This window comes from Callorhinus ursinus, unplaced genomic scaffold (assembly GCF_003265705.2).
Source record: "Callorhinus ursinus isolate GAN/ISIS: 27379988/994484 unplaced genomic scaffold, GSC_fseal_2.0 scaffold7, whole genome shotgun sequence".
Taxonomy (NCBI): Eukaryota; Metazoa; Chordata; class Mammalia; order Carnivora; family Otariidae; genus Callorhinus; species Callorhinus ursinus.
Genome location: NW_027397069.1, coordinates 48,146,419 through 48,165,944, shown reverse-complemented (window position 1 = coordinate 48,165,944; position 19,526 = coordinate 48,146,419). Strand labels below are relative to the sequence as shown.

At 37.0% G+C, this 19,526-nt stretch overlaps 1 protein-coding gene across 5 annotated transcripts in view; it reads right to left on the bottom strand.

Annotated features, from left to right (window-relative positions):
• Nucleotides 1-19,526, bottom strand: part of AKAP11 (A-kinase anchoring protein 11) — a 61,356-nt gene that overhangs the window by 28,599 nt on the left and 13,231 nt on the right. For 4 of the 5 annotated variants that reach the window (XR_012378789.1, XM_025874828.2, XM_025874827.2 and 1 more), the window contains exons 2-7: nt 17,593-17,702; nt 12,695-12,811; nt 9,058-9,105; nt 7,299-7,433; nt 5,380-5,644; nt 296-4,802 (exon numbers count right to left, since the gene is read on the bottom strand). Coding sequence is in view for 4 of the 5 variants with exons in the window: in XM_025874828.2 (XP_025730613.1) it covers nt 296-4,802; nt 5,380-5,644; nt 7,299-7,433; nt 9,058-9,105; nt 12,695-12,811; nt 17,593-17,652 (5,132 nt within the window). In the remaining variant the exon portion in view is untranslated. Of the gene's footprint in view, nt 1-295; nt 4,803-5,379; nt 5,645-7,298; nt 7,434-8,257; nt 8,379-9,057; nt 9,106-12,694; nt 12,812-17,592; nt 17,703-19,526 lie in introns of those variants that run through there. The other variant, XM_073894493.1, reaches the window with a different exon arrangement.

The following is a 19,526-nucleotide window of genomic DNA, read 5'->3' as shown; positions in this document are numbered from 1 at the left end:
AATCCAGCTTTACTCTGTGAACAAGGGCAAGATGACCATCCTGCCAAAGCCTCCTCCTCTCGTTTGGGAAATGGTTAACACCTTCCCTCAAAAGGGCTGTTGGGGGGATAATGAGACAACAGAGCTGGAGAGTAATGTACGGGATATGAAACCCCACACAAATGGAGTAGGCAAAATTTTTTTTTTAACTTGGGGTTAAAAATAATTGTACCTTTCTTAATAGGACCTAGGACACATATGATCAAGCTCAACTTTTCCTTTTATCATTAAGACCCAAAAGGAATCTGAAACTCACCTGCTAACAGCACGTCCAACGTTCGTCATTGCTGACGTCATTATTTCTGTGGTAAGGCTCTCAGCAAAGCTAATGCCGTCTTGTCCAATTCCACTATCAGCCACCAAGCTGGTATTGCTCAGCTCTCTCTCTGCTTTTTCAATAGCTTCAGCAACTATCTTCTCAGCAAGCACTGTTTTCTTATCGAGACCAACATAAATTTGTGGGACATCAAGATGAAAAATTCTAGATTCCTGATAGATGTTGCTAAGTTTTGAATTAGAAACTGGCTTACTACTAGCAAGTGAATCCTGTCTGGAAATGTGCAGAGATGAACTTCCAGTGCAATCATGCAGTTCTTTACGGTCACAGTATCTGCAAGCTTGGCTTATAAGAGGTGACAACTTTTCCGCATAAGTGACCCTATCGGCTGCTTTCGTGGACTCAGACACATGGGAAACTGCGGATCCTAAACTTAGCTCTAAAGTGTCATCCACTACCTTCTTAGCATACTGCTCTATAGCTTGAACAACATTCTCTCCATAAGCAGACCCATTTAAGCTGCCCGTACTGTGGTAAAATCTGTGACTTTGTGAGGAAGGTTGAAGAGACTGAAGAAATTCTGGCTCGATGTGAGACTTGGTATCTTCATCACATCCAGGCTTTTCATAAAGGCAAGAATCTGTTAAGGATTTTGGCAAGCCACCTGCAGATGCCGTCAACTCTTTTGTAACATCTCTTGTTATGCTGTGAGCAAGAGAGGTTGACAAACCATACAGTTCAGAGCACTCGTTTTTATATGTATCCCGTGTCCATTCACAAGTTTGATTTTTACAAAGGTAACCTCCGTTTCTTTTACTTTGTCGTTCTTTATCTACTTCTTGGTGTTCTTTATGTAAGAACTTGAACAGTTCGTTCTTGGATTTTACCTGTGAGCTTTGCATGGGGAACATCTTTGAGCTGCACTTCATTCTGGCTGTCTTAGCGGCTTCTTGTAATCCTGATTTAACAGATCGATAAGCAAGTCTATTGGCATACTGGTCCATTATTAACTCACTATTGCCACCCTCCTGCTTCAGCACTTGGATAACGTGACCCGCGTACTCATCTGTCACGCTTTCACAGCTGGGGTACTTGTAGGTCAGACCAGACACACAAGAACTTGGTGGTAATGAAAGAATGAATGGCTCTAGTTCTCTTGAGTGGGCTACGGCTTCTCCATCCGACTTCTCTTCTGATCGATCATCTCGGCCCCCATCAGCGTAAGAGCTATTCTTTCTTTGCCTGAAAAGCACACAACTTCTAACTTTTGCTATTTTCTCAGCTTCCGTAAGGACTTCGGCGGCCAGATCACCTGCAAAATTGCGTAGTGTTTGTAAATTTTCCTCTGAGCAATTTAAAACAGTAGGTGACACACTTCTTTGATTTTGTGCGTTTAAGCGAGGGCTGTTCACCTTGGGTTCTTGACTGACTTTATTATCTAGGTGGGAAGCTGCCATTTCTGTTGCGAGAGAGATGATGTGGGTAGCTAATGATTCTGCAAACTTAACTTTCTTCCCTGAGTGCTCAGGCTTCACATCCACTTCCGGAAGCTCTTCATCTTCACTACTTTCAACTTCTTCTGAAAGAGATCGCATGAGTTTCAACATGAACTCTTCTTTTTCTATCGTATTTTGTTCATTTTCAGACAAACTACCCACAGATGAGTTGTGAGGTGTAGAGGGAGGTGTAGCAGGTGCAAATTCTTTTGCTAATTCCCCCTTGAGTTTTTTGGTTAACTTCTTGATATCCCATTCCGAACTAGCCTGGGATGGTACTAGAGGAGTGGAGGGAGGAGTATCAGGTATTACATTTCCGTCTCTAATTTTCTGTTTATCTTCCACATGCAAACCATCTACACATGGAAGCACTGTGGATGGGTAAGAATGTGAATGAGGAAAAGGACGTTCTTGCCCGAAAGACAAGGGCTCAAGTGCTGTATTATTCACATTATGCCTTTTCACAAATTTGTCTTTAGCAACTTCCTTCAAATCAGGTTTCTGACCTGCAGCTGTTGGACAAGGTGGTAGTGTCTCTAAAGAAGAGCCATGAACCGATGAACCTTTACATTCTGGAACACAATCCTTTCCTGCTGAAAGTGAACAGTGGTTTAAGTGATCTTGAGCATCAAGAAATTTGGGGAACTTTTCCAAGGTCAAGTGTGACTCTTCTCTGGAAACAGGCAAGCCTTCCTTGGGTTCGGCATTTTTATCTACATTTGGGATCGCTGATTTGCTTTTATCTATGGAATGTTTAATAATAGATTTTGATAACTGATCAGCAAACATGTCCTTATTGCTAGCTTCACTCTGTTGCAGTGTTGCTTGATCAGAGTGGAAAGGAAGGGGCTTTCCCTTTACTGTTGTAGTTACCCAATCTGTGTGTTCATCAACTGTTTTTGTACCTTTGAAGGATGTCATTGACTCTAACGTTTCATTTACAATCGTATGCACCATTGCTGCAGAAAAGTTGCTAATAATCACAGGATCGCTTGTTAATTTTGAAGAGCTCTGCATTTCAATGACCTCATTTGTTGGTTTAAAATCTTTCTGGTTACCTGGATTGTGGTCTGAGGGTAAACAAATATTTCTGAGACACGCCACTTCCTCTTCTCTGTTTTTTGTGGTAACACGTGTCTGGGTAGAATCACCATTCAAATCAGTATCATCAGACGACCGATGAGACTTTGCCGGATATATGTTAGATGAAATATGATACGGGAGAAGGGCACTTCCTGCCAAGGGCACTGGTATAGAAGTAACAACTCCAGAAGTACAAAACAAGGCCTGCTGTACCGTGTACTCCTTTTTAGAGTCCTGCATGGGTCTTGTCGCCGTAACGGTCTGATTGTTAAAAGCAGGAGAAGACATGGAGGTCTGTGTCGATGGCACTAAATTTTCTGTGCTTGCATACTTTATGTTATCGGTAGAAACACTCACTGCTGCCTTGGTTGTGAAGGTCACATCGACCTGCGAAAGCTCAATAAACGCTTCCTGTATTACAGACTCAGATAAGTCTTTTGCATAGGACTTTACCACTCTGTCTTCACAGTCCGACGACCAACACTGTGGAGATGCGGGTGTTGGAGGATAGGAAAACTGACACACTTCCATGATGCCTTCAAAAACAAGCTCTTCGGCAAGATCTGCAGCAAACCTAGCAACTGTGTTTGTGAATATCTGCTTCTTTACATACTGTAAATCCTGTAAAGCATTTGCTAAAGCTTCACTCACCAAAAAGTTAGCCAGACCACTAATGGCACGTTCTCTCAGTGAAAATGCACACTGCCTTCTCAGTTCATTAAATGCTATCTGAAAAACAGAGGTTGTCAATTTGATGGCTAAGTGACACAGTGCGTTGGTACATGAAGACACTCCTTTCTGCAAGTCTTTAAATGCACTGCCAAAACTCTTTTCCACAAGATCTGATGCAAATTTCTGAATGCTATCTTTAATCATCAAGGATTTATTTTTAGATTTACTTTTTTGATCCAGGCTTTCACTCTTAAGAGCTATGGTTTCATTTTCTCCCTTTTTAATACTATCCACGTTTGAGGTTATATTAGTGGGTTGGGCATGAAGAACAGAGCCTAGTACCTCACATGAAATGCTATGGGCATAATCCTCAAAGGTGTAATAAATAGAATCATGATTTTCATGACTCCTAACTCCACCAATATCTGTTTGGCAAAAACATTCAGCAGGAGTACAGCCTCCAAGAGGACTAAACGCAGAGGATCGAATAGGGCTAAACAAACCGCTGTCTTCCCCTGACGCCTTCACCGGGCGAGGTGAATCTGGAGCGTCACACAGGTTACTGTAAGGGGATTCTGGTTTACGAGGAGTCGGCTTTCTAACATTAGCTGGGAGAGCTGGACGATCAAACTTGAATTTTTGAGGATTCATAGTGGTTACAGAACAAGATTTTCCATGTTTGTGTCCTTTCTTTTGTGATGTCTTTCCTAGGACAGGGTCTTCTGAAAATGGACAAGAAGTCTCTAAAGTTTGCTCCAGTTCATCAAACTGATCAAAACTATCAAAAAATTCACTTACTTCTGAGTCTGAATCCTCTATATCATCTTTCATCACAGGAATTTTAGGTAACTCAAGTTTTGCTTTTAAACTTTTCTGATAACCCTCTTCATCCAAAAAAATAACAGGACTTGGACTGGAACATTCGGATTCAGAGGAGTAGGCAGGAGAAGAAGAAAAAAACGTTTTCTGTGCATCACTACCTTTATCTGAAGCACTAGATGACCTGTAGAAACTCTTTTGGATCCAAGGCTCAGAAATTAATGTTGTGACTGAAGTTTTCACAGAAGGTAGTTCTTTATGTCCCAGCATATTTATTAAGGACGTTGAAGGTTTAGCCAATGACTTCTGCCTCCCAGAGCTAACCAGAATCCTTAAATCATGGGTTTCTAAATGGTGACCAGAAGAAGTCTGAGAAGCAGCATCACACTGGCTCTTCAGTGCAGTAATAGTTATTCCTATAGGAAAAGAATAAGATGATCAAATTACTCTTGAATAGAACCTTTTAAAAATTAATTTATATCAATGGGAATAAGTAGACTTTAAGCATGAAATATTTATTTGTAACGTGTCTTCTACACTATGTGGTTTACCAGATTCATCCCAAATCACACTTGAGAGCAAATATACCTTTTACTAAAATAATTTCATTTTACCTCGCATCTGGGAATACCTGGTCTATGAAATGCTTAGCTTCTTGTCACATGTGTTAGAAAACACTAATATGGTCCCTCCACCAGCTAACTCTTCTCAAATTTGAACCCAGGCATGGTCCAACCACTTAATGTAATGAGGTAAACAGTGCTTGAACAGTACCACCAAAATAAGAACAGAAATAGCAAAACTAAGAACCAGATAACAACTTAAAAATCACAAGGAAATGAATTCCTTGCACAATCAAAAAAAAAAAAGTTAAAATGTTTACATCGCATCAAATTTCAAAATGAATTTAATTGAAATCAGCCTGAAAACTTTTAAAACTGAACGTTAAACTTTAATTTCCTTTTTCAAGAAAAAGTCTAGTAAAGAACAAACCATCATTATATGGCTTTGAGGTCTCTTCTTCCTCTAAGTGCTCAAAAGCAGTGACAAAGTCATCCTCTATGGAAGACACGGACTGGTTGGTATCATCATCATCTTCCTTAGCAGTCTCAAGTTGGCGCTTCTGATGCAAGTATGTGTCCAGGGTATATCTTATACCAGTAGCATATTTACTTAGGAGACTAAAGATGAAATCAATTCTGAGTCTTGGTAATGTAGGTGACACTCTCATGACACACAGCATTCCAGAATGCTGACTCTTGGGAAAGATGAAAGATTAGATAAAAATAATTTTACTTTTAAAACATATTATAAATACAAAGCATATTATCTGGAAGTGTAGCCTAGAAATAACACAATCTCAGGGGAAAAAAAAGAAATGCGTGCATCCTGGGAGGCTCCCTGGTTTTGTTCATTCTTTTCATTCTTTCTCTACATTTCTCACTTCCCAATCTCTTTCTCTCCCAATCTTTTTTTCTCATCGCTACTCAAATTCCACCTATTTTATCTCCTGAAATGTTACAGAACTTACTATCCATATCTCTGGCAATTATGTTTTCCTATATTTTTATATAGCTCCATGAGTTTCCTTGTTCATTAACCTAGCTCACCAACTACACTGTAAACTGCTAGAGCTACAGTAGGAACCAGGTTCTATTTTTGTATCCCATTTTCTAGTGGCTTCCAGCAGGATACCACCTTCCCTATCATAAAAAAATCTTCCCCTCCTGAAAAATGAAGGGGGGAAAATCGGAGGGGGAGACGAACCATGAGAGATTATGGACTCTGAGAAACAAACTGAGGGTTCTAGAGGGGAGGAGGGGTGGAGGGAATGGGTTAGCCTGGTGATGGGTATTAAAGAGAGCACGTATTGAATGGAGCACTGGGTGTTATACGCAAACAATGAATCATGGAACACTACATCAAAAACTAATGATGTAATGTATGATGATTAACATAATAAAATAAAATTTTAAAAAAAATCTTCCCTTCCTTTTACCTAAATTTCCCTAGTATTACAATACAATTTTACAATAACGTTTACAGCTCTGATTAAAAATACAAATCATCAGTTTTTTCCATACATATTATCTTAAAAAATGCAAATACTGACAAATGACTCAGTGAAAAAGCTAGAAATTAAATACAATAGCTGATCACCTCTCGTAATCCTAGCAAATAAATCAAAGTTAATATAAATGAAGAGCATAATGAAGGAAATGAGGCAAGCAGTTCTACTTTTACCTATAGACCTCATAATGAACACAGTAGTCTTTTATACTTGGAATAAGTAATCCAAACTTTACACCTACTGATTGAATTTTTAGGAGGTAAAACATGCAAAGCATTTTTCTTTGATGCATTATCAACAAAATAATACTTAGTAAAGAATTAAAGTTGCCGAATGTTATAAAACTAACTACCTGTCTGAAATGGTGACATTTTTATTTATAAATAAAGAATACATCTTTCAGATGTCACCTTTATAATGAAATTTTTTTTGACAGAAAACAAGTTAAAGTATGTTCTCTAAAACATTGAACACAGTATTTATATAAATTTGGAATTGCCATAAAGGGGTAAAAGATCTTATAGTTTATACAAAGGCTGAAGTAATTCAAGAAATCCAGAAATGAGTTTTCAGGAAAAAAATTAATATGTACTTGCATATCATTTAGGGAACTTCACATTAATTTAAAATCTAATTTAAAGCTATGGTCAAAATTATTCTAGCCTTCAGTGATTTCAAAGCTTCCTGAGTTGTTATACGTTTCTTACAAATCTTATTTCCTTGAGATAGCATTAAAAAAAAAGAAACTTCATCCAAGCATTTAAAAGTTTAATACTCTCTACCCAATGTCATTGTAAAATTTTCCCTGAAAAACACATTAGAAATGATATATAAAAGTTACCTGATTTAGAGGACCACTGTTTATATCTGATGATTTACTTATATCCTTCATACAAATAATTTCATTTTCATTTAGACTGCAGAAGTGCAGTGAATTCAGAAGATCTGGAAGTTCCAAAGAAACTGCAGCTAAATCCTAATTTAAAAGAGTAAGACAATAAATAACACTTTTGTTAAGATTCCTATAATGTGGGCCTTATCCAAAAACTCTAAGGTCTGCGGTTAATATATTTCCCTGTTCAAAATAATTAGCGTATGTAGCTTATCATAATACACAATTTTTTAACTCAAAAATAAAATGTACTAAAATATTTTAATACCTATTTCTGTAGCCTTTAAAAGTACTGAGATCAAACTCCAAAGCATTTTTACATGGTACCTCACACATCCATGACAATTAGCCTTCTAGTAGTTTTTAGCTGTAAATGTCAACCTGCAATCTTCAGGTTAATCATGGAATATTTCTCACATATAGGGATTCTTCCAAGTAGAATGTGCTTCTTGGAGCTTAAGTTTTATATTTGTAAAATACAAATCTATTTTTCTGCCTTTCCTCTCCAAGGTACTGTATTAGACTCTGACTGAAAATTTATGAAGATATTAAGGAAAACAGATTTTTTTTCTCATTTGTCCTTTTTATGTAAATACTTTTTTTTTAAAGATTTTATTCATTCATTTGACAGAGACAGAGACAGAGAGCAGGACAGCACAAGCAGGGGGAGCAGCAGAGGGAGAGGGAGAAGCAGGGAGACTGATGCGGGGCTCGATCCCAGGACCCTGGGATCATGACCTGAGCGGAAGGCAGATGCTTAACCAACTGAGCCACCCAGGTGCCCCTTTTATGTAAATACTTTACCCAGTGAAAGAATTAATGTCTTTGACCCTTCCTAGAGTACTTTCCTTTATAAACATGACTTTATCAGTAACTCTTAAAAAGGAAGTAGATTAAGAGAGAAATACTTTGAACACTTCTCTTTGTCGCCTTATGTTCTCAGGAGTATGTCTTCTCTTGTGCCTTCTGTCTAAATGGTTTCCTTCAGGCAAGGGCACAATCAAGACACACAGCAGTTTTCATTATCACCTGACAGACATTATTCATAAAGAAGTAAACGGTATTACTTTTTCTTTTGGGAGATACTTTACTGCCACAAAAGGAAACACACAGCAATCACAAATATTAAGAAGGTAAAAAAAAAAAAAAGATGCCTACCACATCTACACGAGCTTCAACCCTCTTTATGTAACTGTGAAGCTCTCCTTTGCTGATCATAATCTCAACTACCAGTCTCTCTGTAAACACCTGCCTAAATCAGGCTAAAATTTTTGCACTGGTTAATCATTACTTTTCACAAATTTCACCTTTTAAACTGAACTCTATCTCAATTAAAAATATAATCATCTGATGAAGTCAGATTAGAAAGACCATCCAAATTAAAAAATGTCTCATTTTCTACATTATGCACAGAATGGAGGAAAAGTTAGCCTATGGTTGGCAGCCTTCTCAGATAAATTACTTCTGTGGTCTCCTAACCTAAAACTACTTTCTGTTACAAGAATACTCTGAAAATGCTATAAGTGAAAATGTCCAAAGCACACTCAAGAGTTGATCTCAAAATGTCATCTTTTAGCTTTAAATAGGAATGATAAAAGAGTTTAGTGTAAATTTTGGGCTAATAAGGCAAATTTCATGGTCTCAAAATTTGTTCCAAATAATCTCCCATGGTCTTTTCCAGTTCAGTAAGTTGAGAAGTTGAGCATACCTGTATATGAGCAGCATCTGTTTCTTCATTAAAACCTAGAAATGTGACCTTAATAAGAAAGGAATAAAGCTCCATTAATTTGAGTTTTTAAGTCTTATCACAATTAGATTATTGACAGAGCTGAGATATAGAAAAAAGCACATAAAACATTAAAATACTGACTGTTATATACAAATGTTGAAGCATTATGTAGTAAACCTGAAACCAATAGGTTACATGTTGATTATACCTCAATTAAAAATAAATACATTTTTGGCTCAGCCGCGATCATGAACGACACAGTAACTATCTGGACCAGGAAGTTCATGACCAACTGACTACTTTAGCGGAAACAGATGGTCATTGATGTCCTTCACCCCGGAACGGCAACAGTACCTAAGACAGAAATTCGGGAAAAACTAGCCAAAATGTACAAGACCACACCAGATGCCATATTTGTATTTGGATTCAGAACCCATTTTGGTGGTGGCAAGACAACCGGCTTTGGCATGATTTATGATTCCTTGGATTATGCAAAGAAAAATGAACCCAAACAGACTCGCAAGACATGGCCTGTAGAAGAAGGAAAAGACATCAAGAAAACAGTGAAAGGAATGCAAGAACAGAATGAAGAAAGTCAGGGGGGCTGCAAAAGCCAGTGTTGGTGCTGGCAAAAAGCGAGCTGCAGACTGGACAACAGAAAGAATAAAGATGCTGCAGTGGCTTTATCTGTGGTGATTGTGCAGATTTTTCATGAGAGGATTAATGAACTAAGAATGTTAATGTGAAAAATAAATAAATAAATAAATAAATTTTTAAAATGCTGGGTGTCTTGGACAAAATGATTCGTTTTTCCAAAGATCATCACAAAGGTTTTTCACCAAAGATTTGGTTCCCTAATGCAGCTCTTCAACCTTCCCCATATCCACTTCATTAGCAAGTTCAATCAATTCTACTCCACAAACATATCTCCCACATACCTGCCTCTCCCCACTCCCGCTGCCGTCACTTCTCATCTGCGCTACGGTCCTGGCCCACCTACAGTCTCGGTAATAATCATGTCACTCCCTTGTCAAAACCTTTCCACGCTTCCCACTGCAATGTCCTAACGGAGGCCCCCAGGATCTGGGTTAGCTGGTGCTTTCAACCTTCCCTCACTTTTATTCATACACATGGGCCCCCTTTCTGGGTCTAGAACATGCCCAGTATGTTCTTGCCTAAGAGCTATGCAGTTAACATCCCCTCAACCTGGGTCTCTAGTCCTTGGATGCTTACATGACTCGCTCCTCCTCATTCTTCAAGATCCAACTTAAATGTCACCCCCTCAGAAAGGCCTTCCCGGGGTAGGTCCCCAAGACTCCTTACTGACTTCCTGTGATATTATCACTTATTTCCCTCAACACCCTTATATATGGTGATTTCTCTGCAGAAATTTATATAAATTAAATTTCTAAAGAATATCTAATGGCATGAAAACATGTCACATTATTAAGTAAAAAGGACAAGTTACAGAAAAAATGATACAAGGTATGCACCCCATTTCAATCTTATTTTTAAAAACATGCATGAAAAATAGTACTAGAAGGCAATACCCTAAGATATAAGCAGAGATTAATTCTAGATGATGGAATTATAAGTGATCTTATTTTTTTCTACTTTTTTCATGTTTCTCCCCCCTAATTCCTAAGATTAATGATAGGCATTTTCCTTTTTTTAAAGGTTTTATTTATTTATTTGTCAAAGAGAGGGAGACAGAAAGGGAGAGAGGGAGAGGAGAGAGAGAGTGAGCACACACAAGCAGGGGGAGTGGCAGGCAAAGGGAGAAGCATGCTCCCCGTTGAGGAAGGAGCCCGATGCGGGACTTAATCCCAGGACCCTGGGATCATGACCTGAGCTGAAGGCAGATGCTTAACCGACTGAGCTACCCAGGTGTCCCTGATAAGCATTTTCTTTTTGATGCTTGCAATATTTCTTAATTTTCTACAAGCATCATGTACTACTTTTGTAACCCCAAAAAAGTAATATTTTTAAAACTTATACTCCCTTTATGTCTTTGACATCATAGGAAGAAAAAATTTCCATCTGAAGACAGAATGGTAAACTGTCGACTAAGCAAGTACTGTGACTAAAAATATGAAATACTTAAATGATAGCAATATGGAAAATCAATTCTCAAGAATTAAGGGAAAGCAGCATGGTTAAAATATAAAGCAACACTCAGTATACTTTTGATCTCTTTCTGATGACTCACAAACATGTCAGAATATTACATTACTCCAGGATCGTTATTCTAATTATGATTATCACTTCCCAAAAGTGCTACAATTTCCAGGTTTCTAGGTAAACTGTTAGGCTCTAGGAGCCAGTCAGTCTCCTCATCTGTAAAACTTAGAGCGATACAACTCCTCTTCCACAGTTGTGAAGGTTAATCGAAAACATGGAGCAAAGTGCCTCGCACATCACAGACACTCAATAACAAAGACACTCAAAAACAAACTTCCTTCCTTTCTTTGAAAAAATACTTTGAGATATGCACACCCTCAAGTGAGACAGAAATTCCTTCTATTCTTTCAAGTTTCCTTTCACTGAATACAAAAGAGAAAATAAGCTGACAAGGGGTTTTGAAGATGCCAGTAGTTTTATATTTCCCATTGATCGAGGAAGGCCTCACCAAAGAATGTGGGCTCGGAAAGGCACTACGTAAGCAGCTGGAGCGATACAGGCTGGAAAACTGTTGGAGGGCAGAAGGACACAGGAGACTTGTCACACTTGGCAACAACTGAGGAGATTAAGAGAGGCCCAGCTTTACTAAAGTAAAGCAGAAGGGATAACAGAGACAATAATAGTCAAGAGCCACAGAACTTAGCTGACACAAAAGGAAAAGGCTCAGGTCAGAGAACACTGTAGGCCTAAAAGGTCTGCTCACCATCCTCTGGAACTACTTCAAATATAGTTTCTCAAGGAAGATGAAAAAAAATCCTTCCCAAAAATAAGAATAATCAAGATTTTTTTTTTTATTAGATCCTTGGCTTCAAAAAAAATTTTTTTAACTAACATATGTATCACTTTTGAGCTTGAACAGCCTAATACCTTACTTCTCTTACTTGGTGACATGAATGTGTTGATGGGACTAATTGCAGGAAAAAGTTTACTTCTTTTCATAGTAGTAAGTCCAAACAAAGACTGGAAACACTGATGTAGCTAAGAAACAGGAGAGCAAGTAGTATATCTTGAGTAGTAAACACATTAATTTCAAAGTAAATTTATCACTACTTTTTCATTTTGTATCAAAGTACTGAATAATCAAGAAAACTAATAAAACCAAAAAAAAAGGATAAAGAAAACAGTCTATATTTCATGTTTAGGAAAAGAAAATTTTAGTATTAAAGTATCAATTATTGAATATAGCAGGAGTCATCTAATACAGTGCTGTATGTCCAGTGACTGTGATCAACAATGCCTATACACTGAATTAAATGTGCTCACTATAATAAACTAAGACAATTATGTTAGCCAACATTTAAACAGATACTTCTCAAAGATGTATTAATATGTAGAGATTTTAGGCAATTTAAAAATAGATGATGCAGCTTTACAAAGAAGCATGAAAATACACTATGTTTTATTAGGAAGAGATATAGAAAGTATTATGTCAAACCTCAGTCAAATTGGCATGTTCGTCCTGCTTTAAACAATCCTCTGCTGATATACTGCATAGTTCCTTCTCACTCTGTAATAAAGACTTGACAGACTGGAACACATCTTCACTGAAGCTCTGAAAATAAAAGATATTCTTAATTTATTTAATTCTAAGACAAGGTAAAAGATCCTAGAGATATTCTATTTTTAAAATGTAGAGTCACCAACTCTTCAATTAATATTCATTTGGCAACTGTGGATATATACAGACCTCAACTGAGCTGAGCTGAGAAGAAGAACTAACAAAGGGCTTAATCAAGTAGAGTGCCCCATGCTCAAAACACACACACCACAGCCCAGGCATTTGACCTACTGGAAGCTCATGAGGCCCTCACTCTGGGTTGACTTACTCTTAACCCACACTGAAACCCAAGAAACTGCAAACCTGATTTCCAAGGCACTGGCAACAAATATATGAGGAGTAAGATGATGTGGACGCTATAACAAGGCATGCTAACAGAAATGATTACTCTCATAACGAAGGTGGAGAGATGGAAAAAAGAGATAACAGAGCTAAGGCTTTTCAGGGGTCCTAAGGCAGCTATATGTTAAATGAGGGAAGGTTTTCAGATTTGGTGGCGGAGAGGTCACAAACACAAAGGAACAGGGGGAGGAAACCATTACATAAAGAAAATAATGAGTATTACAGTCAGACATAAAAAGAACATTAATTTCATTCTACCTTATTCTCCATTGATTTACTGATCTGCTCTTGTATTAGAAATGTCCGTAGTCCCTAATCTTTCCCTGTAGAAATCCTACCCAGCCCAAGACCTATGAAGATTTTCCCACCCCTTAGTCATAATAAATCAAAGTTTCTACTGTATTATCCAGACACTGAGGTCATTTAATCCACATCACAACATACTACCATTACTGTTTTCCTATATATTTGGCTTTCCTACCATCAAACCAAATTATTAAGGTCAGAGACTGTATTTGACTCAATTTGTTTCCTCAGATTTCAGTATCTCACATACTATATGAACTCAATAAATGTTTGCTAATTTTAATAAGAAGTTAGTGGAAATCTTTGGTTTAAAAGATGAGATACATATGAAACCAGAGCAGTAAAGAAAAAAATATAATATTATATTTGAATATGAATTATCAATATGAACTCATGATTCTTTAAACATATGTCCTACTACATTTTTCCACTGAAACATCACAGAAGCAATGACCCTCAGTAGTAATGCACCCAGATTTTGGTTTCTAAATACCATTTTGCCAATAAAAAGTACTAGAGCTCTTGGGAAAATGGCTGGTTCCAGGCTGGAGGCAGAGAAAGTATGACGTGTGGGTTGAACATCTTAATTGTGACAGAAAGCAATGAAGTGCTCAGGGACTAATTGGGTCATTTCAAAAGAACACAGCAGCAACAGGTGAAGGGGATTAAGAGCACATTTACTGTGATGAACACTGAGTACTGTATAGAAGTGTTGAATCACTGTGTTGTATGGCTAAAACTAATATAACACTGTAGGTTAACTATACTGGAATTAAAATTAAAAAAAAAGAAAAGAAAAGAAAATAGAAGCCAACCTGAAGGAATTCCCACTGGCCAAATTTAGGCATCAAAGAATAAAAGTGGTAATGGATTATAACAACTGGATTTTTTTTTTAAATCTATGAATCCATTAAAAGAGACAGATAAGAGGAAGGGGGAAGAACACTTCTTTACATAAGAATGCTGGATGACGGGGCGCCTGGGTGGCTCAGTCGTTAAGCGTCTGCCTTCGGCTCAGGTTATGTTCCCAGGGTCCTGGGATCGAGCCCCGCATCGGGCTCCCTGCTCCGAGGGAAGCCTGCTTCTCCCTCTCCCACTCCCCCTGCTTGTGTTCCCTCTCTCGCTGTGTCTCTGTCAAATAAATAAAATCTTTAAAAAAAAAAAAAAGAATGCTGGATGACAAATATGGACAGAATGACAAAATTTACAAATGTCATTTGTAAATCCCAATGTAATTACTGATTTAGGGAAAGATTATTGATGTATCCCATCACTGGGTTAAAACCTAATGGGGAACAGGATGCTCACTCTCTCCCAGCATCACCCTACAGATTACTCATTAATTGTACCAATTATAAAGGATACATGTCTTTATGTTGGAGATATCTGGTGATACTGGGGGGAGATCAAAGAGACACAATACCCAAATAAAACGTGAATCTTGATTGGATCCTAGATGAAGAGCAAGGTAAAAGTAACAGATACTTGAGACAATTAGGGAAATTTGTATATGGACTGCATGTTAGATGATGTTACTGAATTAACAATTTTTCTGAGGGGCAGTAATGATGCTGATGTTCTTAAGAGATGTCCGCAGCCAACTCTCACATGGTTTCAAAAGGGAAGTGTGTGTGTGGGTGCGTGCACGTGTGTGCATGTGCACAAATGTGTTTGTATACACACACAGATAGAAAGGGTATGGCGAATGTTAACAGAGGATGAACCTAAGTGAAGGGTATTTATAGTGTTCATTGTACTGGTTTCTTTTCTCAACTTTTCTGTGGGCTTAAAAATATTCTAAACTTTAAATGATTTTCTATTTTCATTAATGAGTGCAGGTTTTTAGGCTGAGATACAAACAACTCAAAAAAAAGGAAAAGATATGAAATCTGAACCTAAACTATTGATATAAATTCATGACACTGAAGGAGCAATGGGCACTCCTACTACCCAGAGTACTTGGTTTCTAAATACTAGAAGGGGTTCTTTGGAGAAATAGCCAATTCCAAGTCCGAGAAAAGGAAAGTAGAGGGTGAAACTGGGTTAATCTGTTACACTAGAAACCAGGGAAGGAATCAAAGAATTAAGAGCCTAATACAACAGGACATAGGCACCAGCTCAGAGGGAACCACGTCTGAGATCCCTTGAGCAACTTAAAAAAGTAAATGAATAAATAACTATAAAGAAATAAAAGATTGTAAAACATAGTATTTTTTAAAATCCATGAATCCAGAGCTATACAAATGAATAAATGAATGGAAATAAATTCTCTTGCCTATCCCACCAAATTATTAATCTGAAAATTGGTAATTCAAAGGCATTTACTCAGGCTTGATAGGAGATACCATAGTTCATTTACGATTAATGAGGAAAGGCTTTTCTTTAAAAATACTAGCTAATAAATGTAAAAGGAATGGTAACATTAGGAAAATCATCAGTTTGCAGCTTCTAGGAAATAACAGATTCAGGAAAGGGTCAAGGATGCCAAAAATATTAGATAAAAAGTTGCTGGAAAAAAACCAAGGTATTTGCACACAGCCAAGTATCATCTCATAGATTATTTGATAACTAGAAAATGGAAAACACACTTTTTTAAAATGGACAGTTCTGGCAGCATTACTACCTTCATCAACTGAGCAATTCTTACATCACTGATCACAGGAAAACCTGAAATTCTGTCCTAACATCATCCTAATGAGGTAGTCTTGCCAAAAATGTTTAACCTGAATTAATCAAGCTTTGACACCAAACTTCTAGAGTCTATGAAATGTAGAAGAGAGAGGAATAAGTTAAATACCACAGATCTAGTATATGGGACATTGTATAAGAAACTGGCCTAGGCCGTTCAAAAAATCAGTCAATAAATAAATAAATAAATAAATAAATAAAATAAATAAAAGAGGAGAAACTCTCAGACCAAAAGTAACGTAAATAGGTCATAAGCATCAAACGTAACACAAGGCCTAGGAGTCTAGACTGAATCCAATATTATTATGTGATACCTGCATTATTGTTACGTGGGAGGGTACAATAATCCCTGGGAGAAGCACGACTGAGGAGTGAAGAGACATTAAGACTGTAACTTCCAAGCAGTTCTGCCAGGAAGTAAACACCTATGCGTGCGCACATGCACCCACAGAGCAAATAAAACAAAGTACAGTTGCCCTCTGAACGACACAGGTTTGAATTGCATGGGTGGATTTTTTTCAATAAACACAGTTCCCTGCTGTGAATGTATTTTCCCTTCCTTATGATTTTCTTAATAACATTTCCTTTTCTCTAGAATTTATTGTTAAGAATACAGAATATAATACATATAACATACAAAATATGTGTCAATTGGCTGTTTAAATTATTGGTAAGGCTTCCAGTCAACTGTAGGCTATTAGTGGTAAAGTTTTTGGGGAGCCCAAAACTTACACATGGATCTTGGACGGCACAGGGGGTTGGCACCCCTAACCCCCACGTTGTTCAAGGGTCGCTGTATTAGTAACTGTTGAATATGGATGGTTGGTATGCAAGTTTATGTGTAGGTGTGCTATGGTTTTAACTCTTCTGTATGCTTAAAATTTTTCATAATAAAATGTTAGGAAAAAAGAGGTCAAGAAATGGAAGGGTAACCAAACTGTCTTAAGAGGAAGAGAGAGGGTTCTCCCTCAGACTAGAAAGAGGATCAGGAATCATATTTAATTTGCTCACTACTGATTATCCAGTACCTAGCACAGGACCTGACATACAATAAACACTCAAATTTATATTTGCTGAATGAATAAATGAGTAAATGGTAATATTTGAGGGCAAAGGTAAAGGTACATAAGAAAATTTATACCTGATGCTTATATTGTTAAAAGACGGAAGATCTTGAGAAGATAGAAGATAGAAAACTATCTGCTGAGAAGAAACGGGGAGGCATTGTGATCTTTGGGAAATAAGGTTGACTGACTTCATGACTTCATATCTCTATTTTCATATATGCCAATCTTTGCAAGATTTCAGTATTACTAATTACAATATTGAGATTCATTTAAAAACAAGAATATCTTATCAGGTGCTTAACAAGATTTAAAAAAATGATCCACATTTTTATTACAACTATCACTAAAAGGAATCTAATACTGTGAACTTACTTTTCTGACAGATGCTCTAGTCTTCATGTGACTGTTTCTCAAAGTCTGGAAGGTCGCCATAACTATATTGCTGTTGTATGTAATCAATGAAGAATTAATCCATAAAACACCTAAGGAAAACATATTAAAAGAAAACAACTAATTTACTGATTTAGTGATTCAGGCAAGCATTCTGTACTAAAATAACTTCTTTAAATTCAGTCATTTAAAAAAAATATAAACATTAAAATTCTAAGACATAAAAAATTATTTTAAGCAGTTTGCCCTTATCTATTCAATCTCACTGCCTTTGTGTTTTGTTTTGCTTTTTACAAATAAGAAAGTATTTGAGTCTTAATAAGAAATATTTGGTGGGTAACCCTCTCAAGTCCCCTTCCTCTGTAGGAGCTTTGTACTATAGCTCAATAAACTTTAACTTTGCTTTAACAAAAAAAAAGAAAGAAAGAAATGTTTGGAAAACCTTTTAAAATCTAAAACAGTGAGTATCACAAAAGAATCCCAGCCTTCTTGCCTCCCAAAAGTCACTCGAACCCCACAGCAACTGTGACTGTGTGAACGTTCTACTCCTCATTTCTTGGGCAGAAATATTTGATAATATACAAATGAGACTATGAACCTGTATATATCAAATAAAATCCCATAAACAGTAACAAACTCATTTAGGAATCTTAACAGCACACCAATGAGCAGAGTTCAAAAAAATCCAAGTTAAATGATTAAGAGTACTTAAGAAACATACACGCGCACACATGCACACACACATACACACAGAGACCTTGGAAGAAACTCTAAAACTAAAAACCTAACTTTTTATCAATGTTTTAAGAAAGTACCTTTGAAAGCTTAAATCAACTTGGGCATTAAGTACTCAATATTCACATCTAATCACAGTACCTTGTCCATTTAAAATCTACTTGTGCTCATGCTATGGATACAAGGAGAACAAAGCAATACAGCCCTCTTGGGTTCAGAGACTTGGAAGGAAACTATTTCATTATAATAAAGAATGAGAAGAGGAACTAAATTCTAAATCACCAAATAATCCAAAAATTTGAATGAATAAAATTTAAGAAACAGTTTCAATCAAACTGGCCTTACCAAGAATAACCTAGTTGAGGTTTTTAAAACATCTGATTAATATAAATTTACACTATGAAGAGATATATATGCAAAAACCAAACATGAACCTACTTTCCATCAGAACGGCAAACAAATTAAATGTTGGTGGAGTTCTAATTTTGTATTCTTTCACCGTAGAGAGAAAACCAAAGTGTGTATGCATGCACGCACACATATGCACCTCCCTCTATAGAGATTTCCAGATTCTAATTTTTAACAAAGAATTATGATGATATTCTATTCTGAACTAGAATTAATCCTAGTGGTCTCCTTAACAATAAAATTTGATTAATGACTAGAATTGAAGCAGGATTTTGAGAAAGGCAAGGGAGGTCCCAAAAGCACAAGATAAAGAATATACCAGGACTCAGAAGAGTACCATTTGTGTCCCTATTCTACCTCTCAGTAGCTTTGTTTCCTCTTGGTACATTGCAGTATCTCTGGATCTGTTTCCTCAATGTATATATCAACTTACTCTCTGAAGAAGTTTATCGTAAGAACCAAATGGAAAATAATTTATACGAGATACTTTGGCAACGCGAAATAAGTCAATCAGAGAAAGACATGTGTCATATGACCTCACTGATATGAGGAATTGTTAATCTCAGGAAACAAACTGAGGGTTGCTGGAGTGGTGGGGGGTGGGAGGGATGGGGTGGCTGGGTGATAGACATTGGGGAGGGTATGTGCTATGGTGAGCGCTGTGAATTGTGCAAGACTGTTGAATCACAGATCTGTACCTCTGAAACTAATAATACATTATATGTCAAAAAAAAAAAAGAAGAAGAAGAAGAAGATAGCAGGAGGGGAAGAAT